This window comes from Melospiza georgiana, chromosome 5 (genome assembly GCF_028018845.1).
Source record: "Melospiza georgiana isolate bMelGeo1 chromosome 5, bMelGeo1.pri, whole genome shotgun sequence".
NCBI lineage: Eukaryota > Metazoa > Chordata > Aves > Passeriformes > Passerellidae > Melospiza > Melospiza georgiana.
In genome coordinates this window covers 41,816,860-41,837,368 of record NC_080434.1, presented here as the reverse complement: position 1 = coordinate 41,837,368, position 20,509 = coordinate 41,816,860, and the positions used below count along the sequence as shown (strand labels likewise).

Genomic DNA, 20,509 nt, shown 5'->3' with positions numbered 1-20,509 from the left:
GTTCCTCTGATTGCTGCAGCCTGGGAACACCCTGTTCACCCCTGTAGGCATCAGGCCAGGCAGGGTGGTGGGATCTGTGCTGTGAAGCAACCTCTTCCTCCATGCTCTGGAACCTTGTCCGCTCCACTGCCTCAGGAATCTTCAGGGATACTCCCATGCCCACTAGTTTTGTCCCAGTATTCCACTACAACCTGCACTGCCAACTTTCCCTAAGCACAGTGGATCACCACAGCTTAGATAAGAAAAACAGTTACAATTTCCCTTGAAGTGCACAGCTAAAGCTTTGGCTCATACTCAAAGATAAAACAACCCCAAACAAACTCCAAACTAAAAATATCCTAATAGCAATGAGGCAGCTAATGAGTTTGAAGATTAGTTAATAGGTTTACTAAAGGAGTTCATGTGTCAGGAAATACTCAAAATCAAATCCAAGTTCAATGAACTTAGTTTTATGATTCATGACCAATCTAGAAGGGTGGATAGGTGTGTGTACAACATACGTCAGGTCTCCAAAGAATGCAAATTTGTGCAGGGCCACCTGGAGCTACAGTGATTGCCAGCACTGGAGCTGTACTAATCACCATCTCTCGTGAACCATCCTCTTTCACATTCTCTCTCTGCTCCGTGCAATGTTCAAACAAGAGCATATCCCAGATTGTGGGGCTGGTCCATCTCTGTCCAGCAGTGACGTGAAGTTCGTGCCCGGTTTGCTACCCACTTTAAATGACTCTCCACTTATAAAAGGTGAAGGCCAAGAAGAGTGCCACGAACTTGAGCATGGATTCTTCCAGATTATGAAACTGCAAACTGCACCCTACAAATCGTGGTGCGGATGTGAGTCAGAGCCCCTGATGGCGAAGACTCAGCATCCCAAGTGCACGGCATTGATATTACCCTTGGACGCCGAGGGTGGGGATGCCAACACGCTGCACAGCTCTGGAGGCTCTCCCAAGTTCACCTCTCCTGTGAGCTCCTGGCACTTTTCTAGCCTGAAGCCCGACAGCTTTGCTTAGATTGCCCAGCAGCCTCCCGGTGACAGACCCTGAGCGCCTGCACAGCACCCGGCTCCGCGTTTGCTGGGCGCCCGAAAAATGCCCCCCCCCGGCACTGCACCAACACTCGTTTGCTCTGAACTTTCCGCTGCCCGGGAGGTTTAGGACAGAGAGAGTCCCTAAGGCTCCCGCCCTCCGTTGTGCCCAGCCCCGCGGCACGGAGCCGCGCAGAGGCCGCTTACCTTTGGAGCCCCTGGAGGCAGGCTCGGGATCCCCATCCCGCCCGAGGGGAGCGCGGGGCCGGCGGCGGGGAAGGGAAGGGAAGGGAGGAGGCAGCGGGGAAGGGAGGAAGGGCAGCAGCGGCCGGAGCGCGATAAAGCGCCGCGGCTACAGGTGCTGTGCTCGCAGGCACCTCGGCGCTAATCCCGCAGGAAAAAGCAGGAGGTTGGCTCGGCACAGGCAGCTCGGATTACTGCCCTCCTACCCGGCAGTCGTCAGCAGGCCTGACAGACAGGAGCAGGGACCGTGAGGAAAGGGGGAATGTGCTGAGTGAAAGTGCCAGTCAGCTCTGCCCCGGCTCCCCGCAGGTTTGGGCTTGGCTTCTCTTGTAATTAACACTGGGCTTTGCGGGGAGAGAGAGGAGAAAAGAAACTATATCCAAGAAAAAAGTGTTTTCAGCCGGCCAGGAACTATCTATTGTTTCTCTCGAAGTTCGCCCCTCACATTGCTAATGAAGAATGTAACGGGGATAAGGGTGGGGGATAAACGCGGCGGAGGAGAGGTGCAGCAGGGATGTTGGTCCCTGTTGTTCACAGGCCCCTAAATTGGGGCTCAGCAGTCGACTGCAGGGCTGAAAAAGGTGACACAGAAGAAGGCTCTGGAAACTGGATGAAGTCCATGGAAATAATCCCAGAAAACCACATGGCCCTCAATCCACGGGACACATCCTGCTACTGAGGAAGGCAGCCTAATGCAGCATGGGAGGTTCAGGTGCTCTATACCCAGCCAGGCTGCCTTAACATCCAAGAGAAAGCTGAAAACCTCCATTAAATATATATTAAATGTATTAAATTAACATGCTTTTCCTACGAGGAGCAAAATGGTTCATTTCGGGCCAAACAGAACACACAATTGCATTTCCATTTAACTCTAAATAGTTCTCTTTTCCAGGCCAGCTGTAAAAAAAACATTCACAGTCTCACCCATACTGTTCACCACATTTTCTCTACTCCAATGTCCCCTTGACTTCAAGTAAAGGAAATACATCATCCTCTTCCACACGGTTAAGTTTTTGAATGCCTCCACTCACCCCCTGACATTTCACCTGACAATAGTAATCGTTTTTAAAAGCCTGGTAAACACAAAAGCCTAAGTGGTAACTCTGAGCTGAGTCTCTTTCCAGCTCCTGAAACAGGCATTTTTTAACCACTATTTCTGATTTTCATTTCTTTACACATTCTCAATAGGAAAAAAAAAAGTTATGGTTTATTATGCAGGTATAACGTACCTAAAAATGCTTTATATACATGCACTGAAGATCAGCCCTGCCTCCCTTCTAATACCAAAGTCAGGCAGGAAGCTGAAGAAAGGAGGATTAGGAAAAAAAAAAAGTTCTATATTCTTTGTCCATCTGTGTTTGGGTGAGTTATTCAGGCTGCTCTGCGCTACACACAGGAAGAGCTGTGCATATGAAAGAGTATTTGATACTGTCTGTGCAGTGTCTGCTCTTCATTGTTCTTTTGCCTGAGATATTCCATGTATCCAGCCCTAAGGGACAAGCAATTCCAAGGGATTTGGATGACCTGTACAAGCCCATTCATAAAAAATGTAAAGGAGTTACAGTAATCACTACACCCTAACATCTGTTTTGCTGAAGTAAATCCAGGCAAACACAATTTATATCAGTAGGATTACATCAGTGTTCATTAACCTCTCCTGACCCTACCTCCCTTTCAGAGGAAACCTTGGACCAAGCAGGAAAAGCAAGGAAAAGATTTTGTGAAATGATTTTAAATTAGTAGCTGAGCAACTAAATATTTAACCTGGCTGTGGCTGTGTACACATGTACATCTGTCCACATCAATGTCACCCAAGCAAGAAACCCCTTATAAATCTGTATTTACAGTCAGCTCCCATGCAACTGCAGCTCCTTTACAGCGCAGGGATGATGAAATGCAGCTATTCTCAGCTTTCCCTGCAGCTGCCCAGTGAAGGTGTCACCCTGCACCCCTCTGCACCTGGACAGGTAACCAGAACCCCTGGCCAGTCCCAGTATTTGCCCTGTGGACTAAAGGTCACCTCTGGACCATCCCAGATAGTGAACAATGCAGGGAGTGCTGGGAGAACACATGCTTGTTTGTCTGAGTTTTCATATTATTGTGATCTGATCCAGCTCCAACCTAATCCTTGGGAAATTCCAAAAAAAGGAGATTCACACTGTAAATGTACTTTGTATGGCACTGGCAGAGATTTCCCAGCTTTTCCAGAGTCACTTGCTGACAAATACAACCCCAGGCTGATTATTGCCTGAAGAAGGCAAACTAATCCACAGGCACAGGGTGAGAGGAACAGCTAATTGGAATGGCAGTGGCTGGAAATTCCTGGGTTCCTAATGCAGCTTCAGCTGGGGGGTCAGTCTGTAACATCCCAGCAACCATAACACATCACGGTGGCTGGCATTTATTTCTTTCCAAGGCATTTGCCAACTGTTCCTATCAGTGACCTAAAAGCTTTTGTTCAAAAATTGTATCTAGATCTCCCTTACATTTACTAAAACCCTATCATTCCTGAGCTGTAGCTAATTAAATCCTAGACAGTAAGGATTTGCCAGGGATTTAAAAATTAAATTCTGTTCCCCTCTCAGCTGTCTGTCCCTTCCTAATGAGACAGGGACTGCAAACACTTCAGTGAATGCATGGGAAATTCCTCTATGAAAATACTGATGCCTGAGATGTTAAAGACTGACCAGTTTGATCCAAGACACAAGGAATTGTTAAGGCCTTTCCTTACCAGGGTGTACAGGGCTTGGAAATCCCATCCAAACAGTGGGTGAGGCCCCGGGTGGGCTTTGGCTGGTCACACCCATTGGCATTACATGAGGAGCTGCAGCCCCGAGCAAAGGCTCATTTTTTCAGCGATAAAAGGATGCACTTTGAAAGAGCTGAGATACAAGGAGACATGAGCAGGGGCACGCTGGAAAGCTGAGGAGGAGCTCACAACAAACAGAAACCAGCGCTAGACACAGACCACCCTGGCAGCCCCTCGGATGCCAGCTTTGGCCTCTGAGCTGTCAGCTAAACATTCCATGTGCATGAAGCCTTCCTTTCTGCCATTCCCCCGGCCATCAGCACGGAACAAACCTCAGCACACCGCAGAGCAGCTCTTTGGGAAGGCGCTGCTGCAGAGCGGGGCGTGGGCCAGCGCCAGTTCTCATTCATTTCATTCACAAACCTTGGATTTATTCGATGCAATTTTCTGGCACAGTGTCAAATACGGCACAAAATTACATTAGTGTCATAAGAGGAAAGGATTAGTGGACAGACTTCTTTGAAGAATTGTGTTGGCACTTGTCTTTTTGTAAAAATGCCAGCAGCTTCCCCTCTCTCCAGGAATAGCCCATTTTCTCCTGGTCAATGAGGGAAATCACTGCTCAGTGAGGGTCTAAGCCAAAGCCTTTTGGAGTCTGTGGGAATCTTTCCACCGATTTCCATGGGCTTGAATCAGCTCTGAGCCGCAGATGTCAGCTGTGCTGACATCTTCCTCCTGTCCTTCCACACCTCCACAGGGTCATTTATTAGGTGGAGTGCAAGACTTTTCTCCTGTATTTTTTCCTAAAGCCTCAGTTATAGCAATTTGCTGCCAAACCAAGAACAACTCTGTAGCTATGGCATAAGTGCAAGTATTCAGGATGTCTGGGTTTAATTCCTGGTCTTGCCACTGAGGTGTTTAAAGGAGTTGATTAGAACTTGATCTGTCTGAAAACACAGCCCTGGCCCCGGGAGGCTCACACAGCCCAGCACCTTCTCGCTCCCAGCATCTCCCCCAGGTCTCATCATTCAGGCAAGAGGGCCCAGGGCCAGGGATGTACCAAGAGAATTACCAAATAACCCAAGTGATGCAGGGAATCTGTAGGGAAGTGTGAAAACAAACATGCAGATTATGGTCATAGGCAAGGATAAGCTTAATAATTCCTTTTTGTACAGTTTTTTAGCACAACAGGAAAAAGAGGATGTTTTCTATCCCCACTCTTTTATTTGACTTTTTAGTCTGAGGTTCTTTGAGAAGGAAAAGAATTGCAGGCACTGCTTAGCCTGAGGCAGACACAAACCACTACCACTGAAAGCAGAAAATCAACCACCTTGAATAATGATCTTCACTACAATATTGTGTACACCACATAAATAATACTTGAACAGGCTTCTTGCAGTCACTGGTGTCAGAATGACTGGATAAATGCTAAGAGCACACATGTGCATCCCGGAGCAAGCAGCTTTGTTGTAAATCACAGCTAGTTTGAAATTTATGCTCTGTCCAGTCTCACAGGCTCTGCAAACACAAGTGTCACCATCACATCCCAATCTGTGCTGGCCTGAGCCCTGAAAACAACACCCCGGAAGAGATCTGCAGGGCCCTTGCACATTGGTATGGGTAGAGCAGGGGCCTAAAACCCTGTTAATTCTCTGCAGAACATTTTTCACTGCTGTTCCACCAGCAAATATTAATAGAGCTTTGCATTAATTAACCCGGCCCGAGGCTGGATCCCTCTGCAGGGCACTGTCCCCTGAACAAGAAGGACTGCACGGGCAGTCAGAGCGGGAGGATCTGCCCAGCAGGACAGCAACAGCCAAGGTGGGTGCCTGGCATGGATGTGGTGTCTCCCTGCTCTGCATCCCCCTCCTGACAGCAGGGAGAAGACAGGAGGGCTTGTCCTTTGCCAGGAGATAGATGGGCACTGCAGTGGAGATGCTGTTTGCAGCCCCAGGAGCCGTAATTGCGGCTGGGCAGCTGCTGAGAGCTTGCCTGAGGGATGAGGATAGCCAGAGGTGAGGCTGCCCAGCTCTCCTTATGTCACTGGGCTGAGCTGGGCATCTCAGGCTGCCCTGTGACATTGTGTAACCTGGGGTGCTGTGAGGATAAACCAGCAGCATTAACCCCTCTGGCTCCTTGCTGCCTGTCGCAGCCCAGTTCAGCTTTGTTGGTGCTTCTCTGTATTTTTGTGTCTGTGATGTGCTGTTGGCTGTTTCTGCAGTGGAGGGGGGTTTCCTCTTAGGTTCTGATTTAAGACAAAGGGAAGAACAGCAGGAAAAGTCTACAAATAGCTGTAGAAATTGTAAGAAGAGTTCCTTGCTTTAATCTCAGTTTCAGAAGCATCACTGTGTGAGCACCTGTGTTTCTAGGATGGCTTTTAATTCTGTCACTGGTTACAAATACTCCTGTTCATCCCAAATGATTTAAAAATGAGAATTTAATCTCCATCCTCTCTTCCAGAACAACACTGGATTTAGAGGTAACAAAATACTAAAAATTACAAAACCTGTTAACATTTGGGGATTGGATCCTCTGGGACTCAGGCCATCTATTACTGTGGCAGCAAATCAGGTGTGCTGAGGAGCGGCCTGTGGGAGGCCTTGGCCGGGCCGTGTTTGTGCCGCAAAGGCCGTGTGGGACCTGTCCCCTGTGGCCGGGCCCCCTTGGTGGCACAGCCCCGTGTGCCACCACGCCTGGCTGCCCTGATTGTCGCTGTTAGGGACAGGCTGCATGTCCAGCCATGTAAACAGTGTGATGCTCCCGCAGCCATTCCTGCCCACTGACCTGTGCTAAAGCCTATTTTTGGCAACTGCTCCAGGCCACTGTAGGGGCTGTAAAGCACAGAAGGCCCTGCCCTTGGTTTGAGCCTTATCTTCAGCTGATGAAGGCATGCACAACACAATTAGATCAGACTGATAGAACTGAAAAGGGTCTTTTTGCAATTGCATCCAACTCTGCTTGGATGCAGTTGGAGAGGAAGCAACAGAAAAAAAAACCAGGTTTGAAATAATGTATTTCACAACAAACCAGCTAAGTCTTACTTCTTTTGTAGCTGTATCCTTCAAACAGCTTTTTCTCCACCTGGTTAAAGATCAACTGAGTATCAAAACCTCTGTAAGGCGGTTTGCTGAGGACAGTAGGCCAGCCTTGTGCTACAAAATCCAGCAAACTGGTCTCTCCAGTTTCCTATTGTGATTCACATCGACTGCTCCAAATGGGCAAACCCTGAGCAAAGCAACCTCCCCAGCACCAGCCTGTGAATTCCTCAGGCCTGATGAAACTGGTTGTTGTCATGCCCATGGTGAGAGACATTTGTCGCCAGCAGTGATTGAGGCACACTGAGTCACTCTCTGGGCTGCAGAGCAGCTCCTGCTCCAGCTGCTTCTGGCCTCAGCACGATGGAGTGAGCATCAGCAAGGCCCCTCAGAGCACACCAGCTGCAGGCCTGAGGTGTACAGGAATGAACACACATATCTGAGTCTATTGTCCTGGAAATGAATGGGCAAAACCAGTGAGGAATGGGCAGAGAGGCAGGATCTGGCTTTGGGAACAGCCTTTGAAACAAGGGAGGTGTGAGCAGCTGTGCTAAAGAAGCAGAGAAAATGGAACATTTGAAAACTGTCACTGAGGGCCTCTGAGCTGGGGACAAGACAAACAAAATGCAGCTAGAGAGCATCTGTGAAAACTATTCAGCATTTATGTCCCAAATAAAGATCCTCTTAGGGAACAGGCATAGGATTTACTTAACACTGGGGCTCATTAGGGCATTCTCTGCCTCTGCCCTGCTATAAGTCTGCAAGCAAGGAAGCAGAAAGCGTATAAATTCACAGCTTCATGTCTCTCCTCCCGCAAGGTCCTCCCTGGGAACAGCAGGACATTTGCACAGGAGTGAGAGGCAGACTGTGGTCCTCATGTACTAAATACTCTGGTGCTGGTCATGTGAGACAGATCATTTTTCTTACTGTTACTTATTGTAGCCGTTTATCTTGCCCTGAATTTTCCCTAATTTTGCCTTCACATTCCCTTCTTTCAAACTATTCCCACCCGGTCCCTCCATTACACTGATCAATCAAACCTGAGTTGATGAAGACTGATGATGACACAGCAGTTGTGACATTCCAAGGGAAGTACCACATCATTGCATCAGCTTGCAGACCTGCAAGGTGTTGTAACACCTACTTTTGCTTAGTAACACATGGAGAGGCTCACCCTTTAAGTACGAAAAGCTCACCTTTGTCCTGAAATAAAAACCAAGATTAAATAGCAATCTGAGTATGCTGTGTGGACTATGCCACAATACATATGATTTAAAAATGTGTGCTTTCTGTCTGGTATGATGGTTGGTGTCAGCACCACACAGTTACAGACAACTCAGGTTTTCCTTTGGAAAACAAACAGCTAAACCCTTAAAAATATGCTGACCTGGAATGTGCTCTGCAGAGAGCCAGAAGCACATATACCAAGCAGACTTTGCTGTTGTTGGTATATGACTTGTAAGGAGTAAAGTCCATGTCTGTGGAAGTTTGTGCCACCCCATAAGAAAGAGTTTCTGTGACTACTGAGAGCACTGAAAAATTTAGGTTACAAACAGGTCAGGGAGTATTCAAACTACTGGTATTTGCAGCAAGCAACCCTAATCCAGTTCAATTCAATCATTATGGCAAGTTTACAAGCATCATCACCACACGAATTTCAAAAATACTTTATTTTCAGATGATGTAGTACTGCAGATCTCCAGCCAACCATTTTATCTCTTCTTACCTTCTAGAACTGGAGACGAAATCTCTTCTTCTACCCTGGCCAGTGTGCTGAGTCTGGCCACTTGTGGTGATGGAGTGAATTCAGAGAAACTTGTGACTCACTGCCCAGGGAGCAGTCAGGACCACACATTTCCTGATTTTTGCTGCTTTCATGCCAGCACTGCAGGGTGAGCTGAGACTGGGTCAAATTACCTGAAGGCTGGGCTCTTACCTCTTAATTGCAATTTTCCAGTTCTAAACGTATGGATTATCACTGAGCTTTAAATGTGCACAATGGATTCAAAGTACCTTGGCAAGGGGATGGTATGTGAATGTAATACCTCTAAAAGTAAATGTCCTTGATCCTTCTATTGGTGATGAATGAAGCCATGAAAGACTCCCAACCAAATTTTTTTCATGTTCACTATAGTAATTCAATCCAGAAAAGCATCAAAACCCTTTGCATTTCTTTAAAGAGGGAAAAATAGGTGGAAAGGTATTGGGGAAAAAAAATGCAGAGAAACTATTGCATTGCAAAACAAACAGGTTCTGTTTCCACAGTTTTGCTAAGGTAGCTTGAATTAAACATTTGGATTACAATCTACATAGGCTTAAAGTAAAAACCAAATCCAAAAGGTATTTTTGGAAAACACTCAAATTGCAATGAGCTTCTTTTGCAAATCCTCTCCCAATGGGCGCACAAACCATGTAATAGTTCTGTACATGAATATTCAAAATTTGCTGTAAGATGTTTTAGTTAAACAACCAAAGAGAGTCAGCAAAAGCACAAAGTACAGCCCAGAGAGCAGGAGGGTGCTGTGCTGATCTTTACCCAGACTTCTTTTTGCCCAAGTGTGGAGCTTGAGGACAGAGCTCTCCATAAAGTGATACCAGCTATCACTTAACTGGCACAGAAAGAAACTGGCCATGGCCACAGCAAAAGACATAGGTAGCATTTCTGTTAAGGTTTAAAAAAAAAAACAACGCAAATTCCAGACCCAAACATCTTGGATTCAAAATCCTCTATCACTTACCTGCAGAACACCAAAAAGCTCCAAATCTTGATGAGGCCAGTGAAAATCTTTGTGCTGCCACAGCAACAGTGACAGCGTGCAGCAAATGAGGCAAGAGCTATGTACAGAACTGTCACCCTTTGGCAGGGAGCCCCAGGGACATGGGAGGAAGATGGGACTGCCTGTACATCACTGAACAGGGATCCTGGAATGTCATGTGCACATTGCAGGAGTTCCCTCCACATGGCAGGGGAGCAGTGCAAGAGAAATGGGTGTTTCACGTGCTTGGACTTGTCAGTGACAAAGGAGCCCTAGAAATATTGGTGAAAGAACAAGCATTTGCCCGTGGGCTCATGCCTGTGCTCTCAAAACAAGGCTTGTGCTCAGATTAGGCCAAGCCATAGGGCTCCAGCTGGAGAAGTGAGGGGCATGGCTGGGTGGCCTGTGGGGCAGGAGGAGGGCAGGGAATGACTGTGGCTCTTGCCTACCTGCGGACGACAAGCTTCAGCTTCTTGTAGGAGCCTTTCACCAGGGAGATGGCCTCTCTCCTGGAGCTGCTCAGCTCCACCTCATTGATGTTCACCACTTCATCACCAGCCTGCAGCTTGGAAGGCAGGGAATCTGCCTTCCCTCCCTCTTCAATCTGCACAGAAGAGAAGGGAGAAAGTGAAACGTGCCTGACACGGTTTGGCTTTCACCTGCAGAGCTGAGAGTGTGCTTCTGTTCAAGAATTGATCTACCAGCCCCAAACTCTGCTCTTGGATTAAAAAAATCCTTTGCCAGCCAGCTCACTCAAAGGTCTGTGCTTGCCACCCCTATATTTCTTATAGAAGTGAGTTGGAATCAGCAGCCAGATGAGCTCTGCCAAGAAGCGCTGCTTAGAATAAGCCTGAAAAGTCTTTGGTATTTGGAAGCAGTGAACTCCAGCAAAACAGCCATGGAACGCCTCTTGATAAGAGCACCCAGGCACCAGCCCAAGGGCAAAGCCAGGATTAGAAGAGCTTGGATGTGATTTTGTTTGTTCAAGCTCCCCTTTGGGACCCAGATGCCTGATGACCAACAGTTTCTTTCTTACTGGCCAGCAGCAAAGCAGGAGCACTCAGGTGTAGGTAGTTAATGAAGTGCAGCATCTTTGTAGGGTTTTTCAGCTAGGGATATAAAGAAAGTAGATGATTATTTGAATTTTATGAGAAAGTAAGCAGTCTGATCCAGGCTATGGAGTGGCAAGGCTAGAAGCAGAGTCCCAGGGCACTTGCCTCTGCTTTGTACGGCCCATCATCTACACAGTGTAGTGACTCCCCATCTGTGTGCCAGTCGAAATACACAAGGCAGAGAAGAAAATCTGGCCCAGGATCTGGGAATTGCAGCCTTGTGCACTGATGCACTCTCCCTGCAAATGCATACACTAGCATAGCAGAGGGCCAGGTTAGGCACTGCAAATGCTGAGTTCCAGGAGACTCGGGAGTGCCAGCAGCTCCAAGTGCAACTGATAATTACTTTGGCTGCAAAACCTGCCACCACAACACCTGCTTTTCAAAGCACCCTGCAGTCCCTGCTCAACAGAGGCTGTGACCTGTGTTAGCAGATGCCACAGGACCCACACGTTCCCTCCTGTGGAACATCTCCTGGCACAGCAGAAGTAGAAGCACTTCCTTCAGGCACTCACCTCCCCAGACATCCTGCTGACACAGAGATGTGGCTGCATTGGTTCTGCCTCAGATCCAGGCAGGAAGGGCAGCTGTGTGCAGGGGTGAGATTTCCAGGGCAGTGGAATTGCAGGCATGCTTCTGGAAGTTGCTTTTATTTCAAGTCAGGCCAAGTAGTGTGTAATTAAGCCATGCCCCAGACATGTAACTCAGCACATGCAGACGCGCTGCCCAGGTTTTTACCAGGGCATTAGTTTCGGTGTTGAATGGTGGTTTCTCACTGGCAAAGCTGGTCTGTTCCTCCTAACCAAGGAATTCCAGCCCAGGTACCTTCTAAAATGTAAAATCTGACTTCCCCAAACATCAGTCAATAAAGTCTCCAAACCCCCTACAAAGGGAGGTAAAAATCATTGTCATTCATTTTACCAGGAAGTCATTCCACTGATGAATGAGTTTTTTCTTTTCTTCTTAAGAATGAATAAAACCACAGGAATGAGCCTTCCCATAAAGGGCCTTGTATCACAATTACCAGGAAGGGTGAGAGATGAAACATTAGCCCTTGCTGCCAGTATAAATAAATAACAAACGAAAAATGCAGTATTGCTGCAGTTTATTGCTGCTGTAAAGCAGAACAGGTGGGTATCATTTCAATGAAATACAATAGTGGGGTACTAGGGGTTAGATTAACTTGTGATATAGTCAACAGAAGGGATTTTATGTTTGGTTTTGCTTTATGTTACAGCATGTATACTGGAGAAAAGTGCTGCTTGGAAAAATATGTTTTGTAACAAATACCAGCTACTTCAAAGGCTGTGATACTCATCAGAAGCATTTGTATTCATTTGTGCCTGGAGGAACCCTAACCTTAAAATATCAGCAGAATTATGATCTGTGATTTATCATCTAATAATTCCAATTGTAATTATATATTTGAGGTTTTTCACTTCACAGGAACACTTTTAAGGTTGTCTTTACAACTACAGGGGCTAGACCTTCCTTTTCCTCCTTTTGCAGTGAAAATGGATATTTGGATTCTTCCATTTTCACCTTTATAAAGAATGTGAAATCAAACACTTTCAGGGAAGACTAAACCCTGCAATACTTCTGATCATGCTGATAACGTTATTAACCGATCTGAAAGAAATCTTCAAATCCTGATGCATTCCAGCTTATCCCTACCCCAAGGGCTCTTAAACTGCAGCCTATAAGGCCAAGCAGCCAGCCACAGTACCAGAGTAAAGGATGCCTTGAAGGAAAGTTTGTTAGCATGGGTAGAGTCATCTGCAAGTTACTCCAGAGGCTGGAAGTGAACTGCTTTGCTCCTGTGTGCTTAAACTGTCCATGAGCAAGACCTAAAACCAGACCCACATGCTGCCTTTGGAAGGTTTAGATGGCAGCTTCAAACCTGTATTACTTACGGACTTGGAGAGAATATAAATGGAGATGTGGACTGACATTTTACTGTTGACACTCTCATCTATTACGAACCTGTTAGCATCCTCATCTCTCATCTACCCAGCTGGGGTTACCTGCATACAAATCCCTGAAAGTTCCTGGAAGAAAACATTAACAACAGGCCTGTGACCTGGTACTACTGCTCAGAGGAGCAAAAAAGGCAAAAAGACTTATAAGGTTCCATCAAAACTTATAAGGTTCCATCAAAAGTCCAAAGCAAAGCTCAGATGCTCCATGTCCATTCTTCATTTTTGCATGCCTCTGAAAATATTTGTGTTTAAGGAGTGGTGAAATTTCCTGGGGAGGATTGAGTGATTCAAACAAAACGAGCTGCACTATAAACACAAAGCTCTATCACAGTGTAACAATTATCAACAAAGCAAACAAACCTCACCATGCAGGTAACCTGGTTAAATGAACACCTGCTTTGCTGTAGGAGGGTGCACGGAGCCCAGGATGGGATGTGCTGGAGGCACAGAGCAGAGGATAGGAGATGTGTGCACGCCATGCAGCCACAGCAGCCAAGCAACACCACGTGGGGACCACCTCTGCCTGTGGCTCCCTGCTCTGACTCACCCTGGGCGCCAGATCTCCAGTGAGTGGAAGTGGGAAGGTGAGCTTTCCACTGTTCCCTAAATCCCCAGTGGATCTCAGTGCTGTCACTCAGCCAGGGCACAGCCAGCACTGCAGTCTGTTGTTTTCAGTGTGCAAGTGGAGCAGACACAGCATTGCCAAAACCACCCTCGGTAGTCACTTGTGTCACAAATGTGATGGCCATAAGCTACAGGGCCTCGTGCAAGGGGCCAATCAGTGGCCAGCAAGACCTCTTACAGTTTATTTAAGCTGAGAAAAACAAGGTGAAATGCAGCCAGCACACCTTGTGGGTGTAATGATAGTCACTCATCCGTCAGGAGCAGGAGGAGCCAGTGGGAGCCAGCCAGGGATTGGAGTTTTTTCCTTTTGGCTGAATTAGGCCCACTGCTCTGCCAAGTCAAGTTATGAAAGATGACTCTGACAAGTATGGGGTAGAGGAATACCTGAAAATCAGTCTGGCTTTGAACCTTTGGGGCTGGATTCAATGGCTGGTGCTTACTACAGGTGCTGTGACCAGAGCCTAGGCAGTGCCAGGAGGGGAGAACAATCCCTTGCCCTTGAAATCAGCAGGAACATCTGTACAGCAAAACATGTCAATAGCATAAAGACTCTTGTTTTCCATGCCTCAGTTTCCCCCCGGGAATCGACACAATTGTTCTACTTCCTCTGTCCTGTCTAATTAATGTGTGAGTGCTCTGTGTGTGGTGATGATCCAGATCCTGGCTCTTATTCCAGATATCTCTGCAAATCCCTAGCTCCCAGGCCCTGGCCCTGGGGAGAGTTCATGCCAATTAGAAACATGCAACAGCAAAGTGTTCCTTTCCTGAGGAAGTTCCAGACAGGATGGTTCCCACTTCTTGTGAAACCCCAACAAACTTCCATGATTCCAGCATGTCCCACACCTCCTCGTTTCTCCTGTTTATCACAAAGCCATCTAGCCAATTCTGTCAGGCTCTTTTGGAAGGAGAAGACAAGGAGCTCCCTGCCAAGCTGGCCTCTCCTAAAATGCACCCACTTGAAAAGGCCTCCAGAGTCTCCTTGGGCTGATGCAAACTCCAGTCCCGCTGTTGTCTTTTCTGCAGCAAAGCCTTCCATGCCCACTGCCCTCTGCTGAAAATCCCAAAGGCCACCCCTGGTCCTGCTTTGCATGAACATTCCAGACCATTTTCTTGCATTAGAGGAGGCTTCTTGTCACTCAATAGATCCTGCAGGAGACTTCAAACCCATGTGTTCCCCCTTTTTTTGGCTTACTGTAAAAGCAAGAAGTTGCTTAAGCAGATCACCAAGGATACATAAGACTTAGTACTGCTGCCTTTTGTTTGGCTCACTATGGTTACTGTAGGTTCAGAGAACACTGGCTAACTGAGAGGCTTTCTTGGTTATTTTAAAGATGTTTTCTTTATTTATCCCTCTCTTCCCTTTCTTCTAGGAGCTTTTGTAAAAACAAATTCTCTGCAGCTCTTAAGATGGATTATTCCATCTTTGTGTCCTTTCTATGGTGAATAGTACATGTGATTCTGAAACTGTAAACTTGCTTGAGTTTCTCAACAAAAAAGAGGAGCAATCAAGCAATGATGTGTGCACACTGATGTATGCAGTTGCACAGGTGAGAGCAGAGCCATGCAGCAGGTCAGGACAGTTCCTGGGGGACACCTGGAGATGTCCTGGAAAAAGCAGCAAGCCAGCATAGCAGGGTGCTGACAGAAGCAGCAGCAATTGCTATGACAAACTGCTGCCCTTTTTGTGTCAGGTATTATAATGATGGGAAGAGAAGAATCACATATGAACACTGGAGGTGGGTGTTCAGAATTCCTGAGCTGCTGAAGATTTTATAGGAACTGACAGGGGGAAAGAGGAAGCAATTTCCCCCCATGAAGGAATAGAGAGAGGGAGCATTCTCCGATGCAAGGAATCCCTGACTTTCCCAGGAGCAGCATTACAGAAAAATGTTCTCTGCTTTAGAGCTCTTGTTTTCAAGTATTTCACTGGAACCATTTCCATTCTTTCCAGTAGTAAGATGTGTTTCCTTTGAATCTGGGGTTCATCTCTTCACAAGGTCATCAGCACCAGTGCAATGTGAGGGAAAGGGTGGAACCAGAAAATCTGACTGTATTCACTCCAAGTTCAACAGCCAAGGTTTTAGTCACTTTTCAGAGCCCAGACTGGAGCTTCAAACTGGGAAGACTGGGATGTTTCATTTCCCTGTGCACTATGAGGTGTAGCAGAGCCACACCAGACCACTTGTGCATTGCACCCAGTGCAGAGCAGGGCACGCATATTTTGGCTTGCTCAGAAAACTCACTGAGTTGCTGAATTGATGTGGGCTTTGTGTTGGAGATTTTTAATCCCCTGTGGAGTTCAGAGATGGTTCTCAAAACCCAAAAACAAAGTTGCAGAGCTGCTGAATGTCTCCAGAGGATATGCTGCTCCCCTCGTTCAACCTTAATGCCATGTCACAACTGGGGGGCAGTGACATGCAGCATACAGAAATTCCTCCCCATTGTCCCCAACCTCTGTGTCAGCATGACAGCAGTTAAGACAATTCAATCAAGAAATAGTTAAGTCAAAGGTCTCCCCCTGGAGCCATGTCTCTGTTGGATTTCCCCATCCCTGATGCATCTGGAGAGAATTCAGCTATTGCCATTTACTCCAAGCTAAGGAAAGAGTTTCCAAATTAGTTATTGTTTTATGCTGCAGCTGAGCAAGGAAGGTTTTTTTTCTCATAGTGTTCTGCATTGTTCTACAATAACATTTCTGCTCCCAAGTACAAAGCATAGTAGTGTACTAATTTATTCCAGGTGATCATACAAGGTTCATATTGAATGACTGCACCTTGAGAGGCCGAACTTGATTCAGTGGAAGAACAAGTTAAACTCCACAGTTTTGAAGGGTTAGCAGTGCTCTGAAACCTTTGCAATACTTTAAAGTAAATCTGTTCTTTAACACAGGCAGAAGAAGGCATTTTCTCCCCCACTCAGCCTGAACATGTTGATGAACACCCAGGATGTGAGTGCAAGTGGCACAGATGGTACAGTGACTGTGGGCACCAAAGCTGTAATCCAGCTGCAGATATCCCAGTGGGATCCGTGCAGGAGGGGTGCAAGTTACTGACAAGTGCTGAGGATTCAAGGTCATTCCCAGGACTGCCCTGCAGGCTCCAACACTTCCACACCTTTCCATTTCCTGTGTGATTGTTTCCTGTCCTGGGAGCAAGGTTAATCTCAGCAGCCAGCCCCTCAGCAAAAAGTGGCAAGAAGTGAATGGAAAACAGATTGCTGGCTTGGGCTCCAAGAGATAAGGAGCCATGCCTGGATGAGTTTGCGTCTGACTCCTCTTGGTGACTCTAAATTCCTAAGCCAGTGGAGGAAAGAAGGCTTAGCTCTTAAGATAATTTTCCACCTTCTTAAGCACAAAACTGCTAGGCTCCCACAGAGATTTCTACATTTAAAAGAGGAAGGGGCAGGGAAAATCAAGTCTTCTTTCAACTAATGCACAAAGAAAGATGGGCCTGTGATGCAGCTTGGATTCAGGCCTTCAAGAAGCATCCAGGATCTTTTCTGCAGCAGGAGGCAAAACCAACAATACATTTTCTCCACCCCTCTTGGATTATACAAGACAAGGAACTAATCTGTGTTTGCTGTGGGCAACGCCTCGAGCTGTATATGGTCCCACCTTCAAAGGCTTGGTACAAACACCTCATCATGGACAATTCCTGCCCCAAGCCCTGCAGCTTTGAGAAACAGAGGCATGGAAAACAGATGTGGAAAAGCTGTGATGATCGAGCAGAGAGGCAGCACCAAAGTCGGCTCTCAGCTACACATGGGCGACACATGGACTGAACCTCTGGGCAGGGAGAAGAGCAGCTGCAGGACAGGCAAAGCCAGCTGGTTCTCAGCCAGCATAAATCCATCACCACAGCCTCCTCCCGCCTTTCCCTCCTGTTGCTTACAGCCCACTGGAAGTGGGCAAGGCAAGGAAGGACTGAGGCACACCTGGGTCAGCTATGGAACAGCGATGCCAGTGCAGGTGCAGAGCAGTTCTTGCCCTGTGAGGCACCACTTCGTCCTGTTCATCCTCTGCTTCCTGCTTCCAGCTCCAATCCCAGCCTGCAGAACACGCCCTGCCCTTGCTCCTGGCAATCAGAGAGCCTTACTCCTCTGCTCACTGTTTGGTTTTTGCAAACAATCCATTCCAAGCACGCCACAGAGAGCATAGCACCAGGTGACACAAATACTGGGGCCTGGAGCACGTTAACTTGATCCTGTTTGGTCTGCGGCGATTATCGGCTGGTATCAGCTCAAGGGGCTACAAGAACTCATTCTCTGTTCCTCTGTTATAGCTGATACAGCTCGCCACTCTCCAGAGCACACAAAGCCAGTGGCTACACATGGCTGAGAGTTAATATTTGCTTTGCAAGGGGAGAGTTAAAAATAGCTGTCTGCCAAAGAGTCTGCTGGAAAGGTCTTCTGCTGTGCCCCAAACACACCCAAGGATTCTTTTTTTTCACCCTGCTTTGCCATCCTGCCCCCAACCTTACAGTCCTTCCTCACGTTTCTCACAAGGTTTCAGCAATTAAAATCCAGTTCCTAGAACATTTTGACAGCAAGCCCATTTAGCCTAGGCAAGAGGCTGTCAAACTTGTGGCCACCCAGCACAGGAGACAGCACTGCCTCACAACTGTGAGTCTGTGGCACTCAGTGCTCCTCACTCAGTGCCACACATTCCTCAAAAATGGACATGGGCCTGTGGAAGCAGCTGTAATTACTAAAACTGAGGTAAGGTGCTGTTCAGGGACTGCCTGAGCCCTATGAATCTTAGGATATACAGTCAGTGGCATTAGCTGTTCCCTTATCCTTCCCACAGCCACTCCCACAGAGCACACACACCATCCCCAAACAGCCCTTGTGGTTGCAGCCTATCCCTCAAACTGTGGGATGCTATGGACTACCATCCACTCACAAAAAGGTTAAAGGTGCAAGAATTGGCCCACCTCAAAATGCCCCCTTTGGGACTGAGTGCAATTGGATCAGTTTAGGCACATGTCATTATATTTTGCTGTTGGCTGATTATTTGCTGTGCACTGCACGGCCTTCTGTACCTTCTGTCCCCTCCCTCTGGCTGTCCTCACTATCTAGGAAAGCAGACCAGTTGGAGATGTGTCCTCAAAATTGTGTTTGTTCCCTACTCCAAGGACAACTTTCCAAGGTTTGGGAAAGCCAACCCTAGCATCACAGGAAGAGCCATAGAAGGAAATTCAGTCACTGCTTTAATCTCCTGGCTGTTCTAAAATCAAGGCACAAATGGCAATGTGCCCTTCTCTACAGGATGTTTAACAAGTCTTCCCAGACTTTTGTATTACTGTTTTTATACTTGCTTTTATGACCTATATTGATGCAACCCCCTGAGGCTTGACAGGGTGACAAAGTGCCAGGAGACTTGTTTGGGATTGTCTCATTTTGGGTTAACTGGAAAATACTCCCAGGTAAGAAAATATAGCTGAGATGTACATACCTGGGATCAGTTTGGAGGAGAAAGGAGACAATCAGCAGCTCTCAAAGGACAGTTGTCAAGGTTCTTTTTCATCACAGGATTAGGCAGTGAACTTCCTGCCTTGGCATATTGCTCACATGGATTCAAAGCAGAAATGTCAAGAAAACCCACCCTGCAATCAGGTAATTCCATAAATTAGGTGAATCTAAAGCTATGGGATTTTCTGGCTATTGGAACAGGTAGTACTTATCTTTCCTGTAGACAGATCCTTGGCCCCAGCATGGCCAGTTACTGCTTTTGATGTTTGCCACTTCTCTTTCCCTTATTTCCCTTCCCCAATATTAACACTTCCATTATACCTATTATAAATAGCAATAATGATAGTAATGAAAACAGCAGTAATCATCCTCAAGAACTTTCCTTCCATTAACTAATTTGGCCTTTCAACACCATAGGGAGACAGCAGGAAGTATTGTTCCTAAATTAGAGAGGAATAAAAACAGGAGCCATGTTTATGTAACTTTTCCAGGGTCACAGAAAGCACCACACAGCAGTTCTGGAGCCCCTGCTCTGACTGAGGTGATGCTGTGCTGATGCCAAGCCAGACTCCTTGCCTTTAATATTCCATCCATGTCCCCAGCACTGGGGCATTTGTCTCTCACAGCACCGTTCCCTTTCCTACAAGCATGAGGAAGTGCTCTTGGATGTCCTTCCATCATTATTTCTGGCTTCCCACTTGTCTCCACAGGTTTAATTCTCCTCTGTTTGCTGTGGTTGTCCTCTCCCTCATGATACTATCATGTGCGTTTTTACCTTTTCCCCTTCTTTATCATGCTCTTCTTCCTCCCTGAGCGCAGTGATACAAACCATTAACCACTAAACAGTATATATCTGAGAGGAAATAAAAATAGATCATGCAGCAGAGCCATGCTTGATGAATCAACTGGAGCTCTTGCCAGGATTCAATAGTTGCTGAAGGGATTTAGGGATGCACTTCTCCCTCATTTTAATGAGAATCAGACATCAACATTTTTAGTCACACTTTGAAGATCAAAGCTTAGAGCGGCCAACAGCAAATAAAACCCAGCTGAACATTCAGAGAGGTGTCCTTCAGGGCAGGAGAGTACCTCTGGCACCCTTAGGGATGAGCAGGCAAAGCTAACAGACTTTGCAGAGGGAGCTGAGCCGGCTCACCCAGCATCCTGACTCGGTGCCAGGTCACATCCCTGCCCAATGCCACAGCCAGAGCTGCCCTGGGACAGACAACAGCACACGGCTCAGGGCCACGGTGCCGCGACAAAAGAGGAATTTCACAGCCCGAGCCATTGTCATCACATCACTCCTGGCAAACCCTTTCTTCATTCCCCCAGCCTTCTGTAATTACTGTAAGTTCTTCTCAAGTGAATTTAGTGCCCATGAAAGATGCCAGGCTCGCAGCCTGGGAGATTGCTTTTCCTTGCCTGCAGATCAGCTTGTCACCCCTCCTCCCTTCCACCTTCTTCCATTTCTTTTGTCTCCAAGGCAGACTCGTCCTCTGAGATCTCCAGGGATGG

General features: G+C 47.0%; 1 protein-coding gene across 1 annotated transcript in view; it reads right to left on the bottom strand.

The window, feature by feature from the left end:
- Positions 1 to 20,509, bottom strand: part of SHROOM3 (shroom family member 3) — a 111,378-nt gene that overhangs the window by 67,798 nt on the left and 23,071 nt on the right. Inside the window, exon 2 of the mRNA XM_058024443.1 lies at positions 10,260 to 10,414. Coding sequence (XP_057880426.1) covers positions 10,260 to 10,414 — 155 coding nt within the window. The remainder of the gene's footprint in view (positions 1 to 10,259; positions 10,415 to 20,509) is intronic.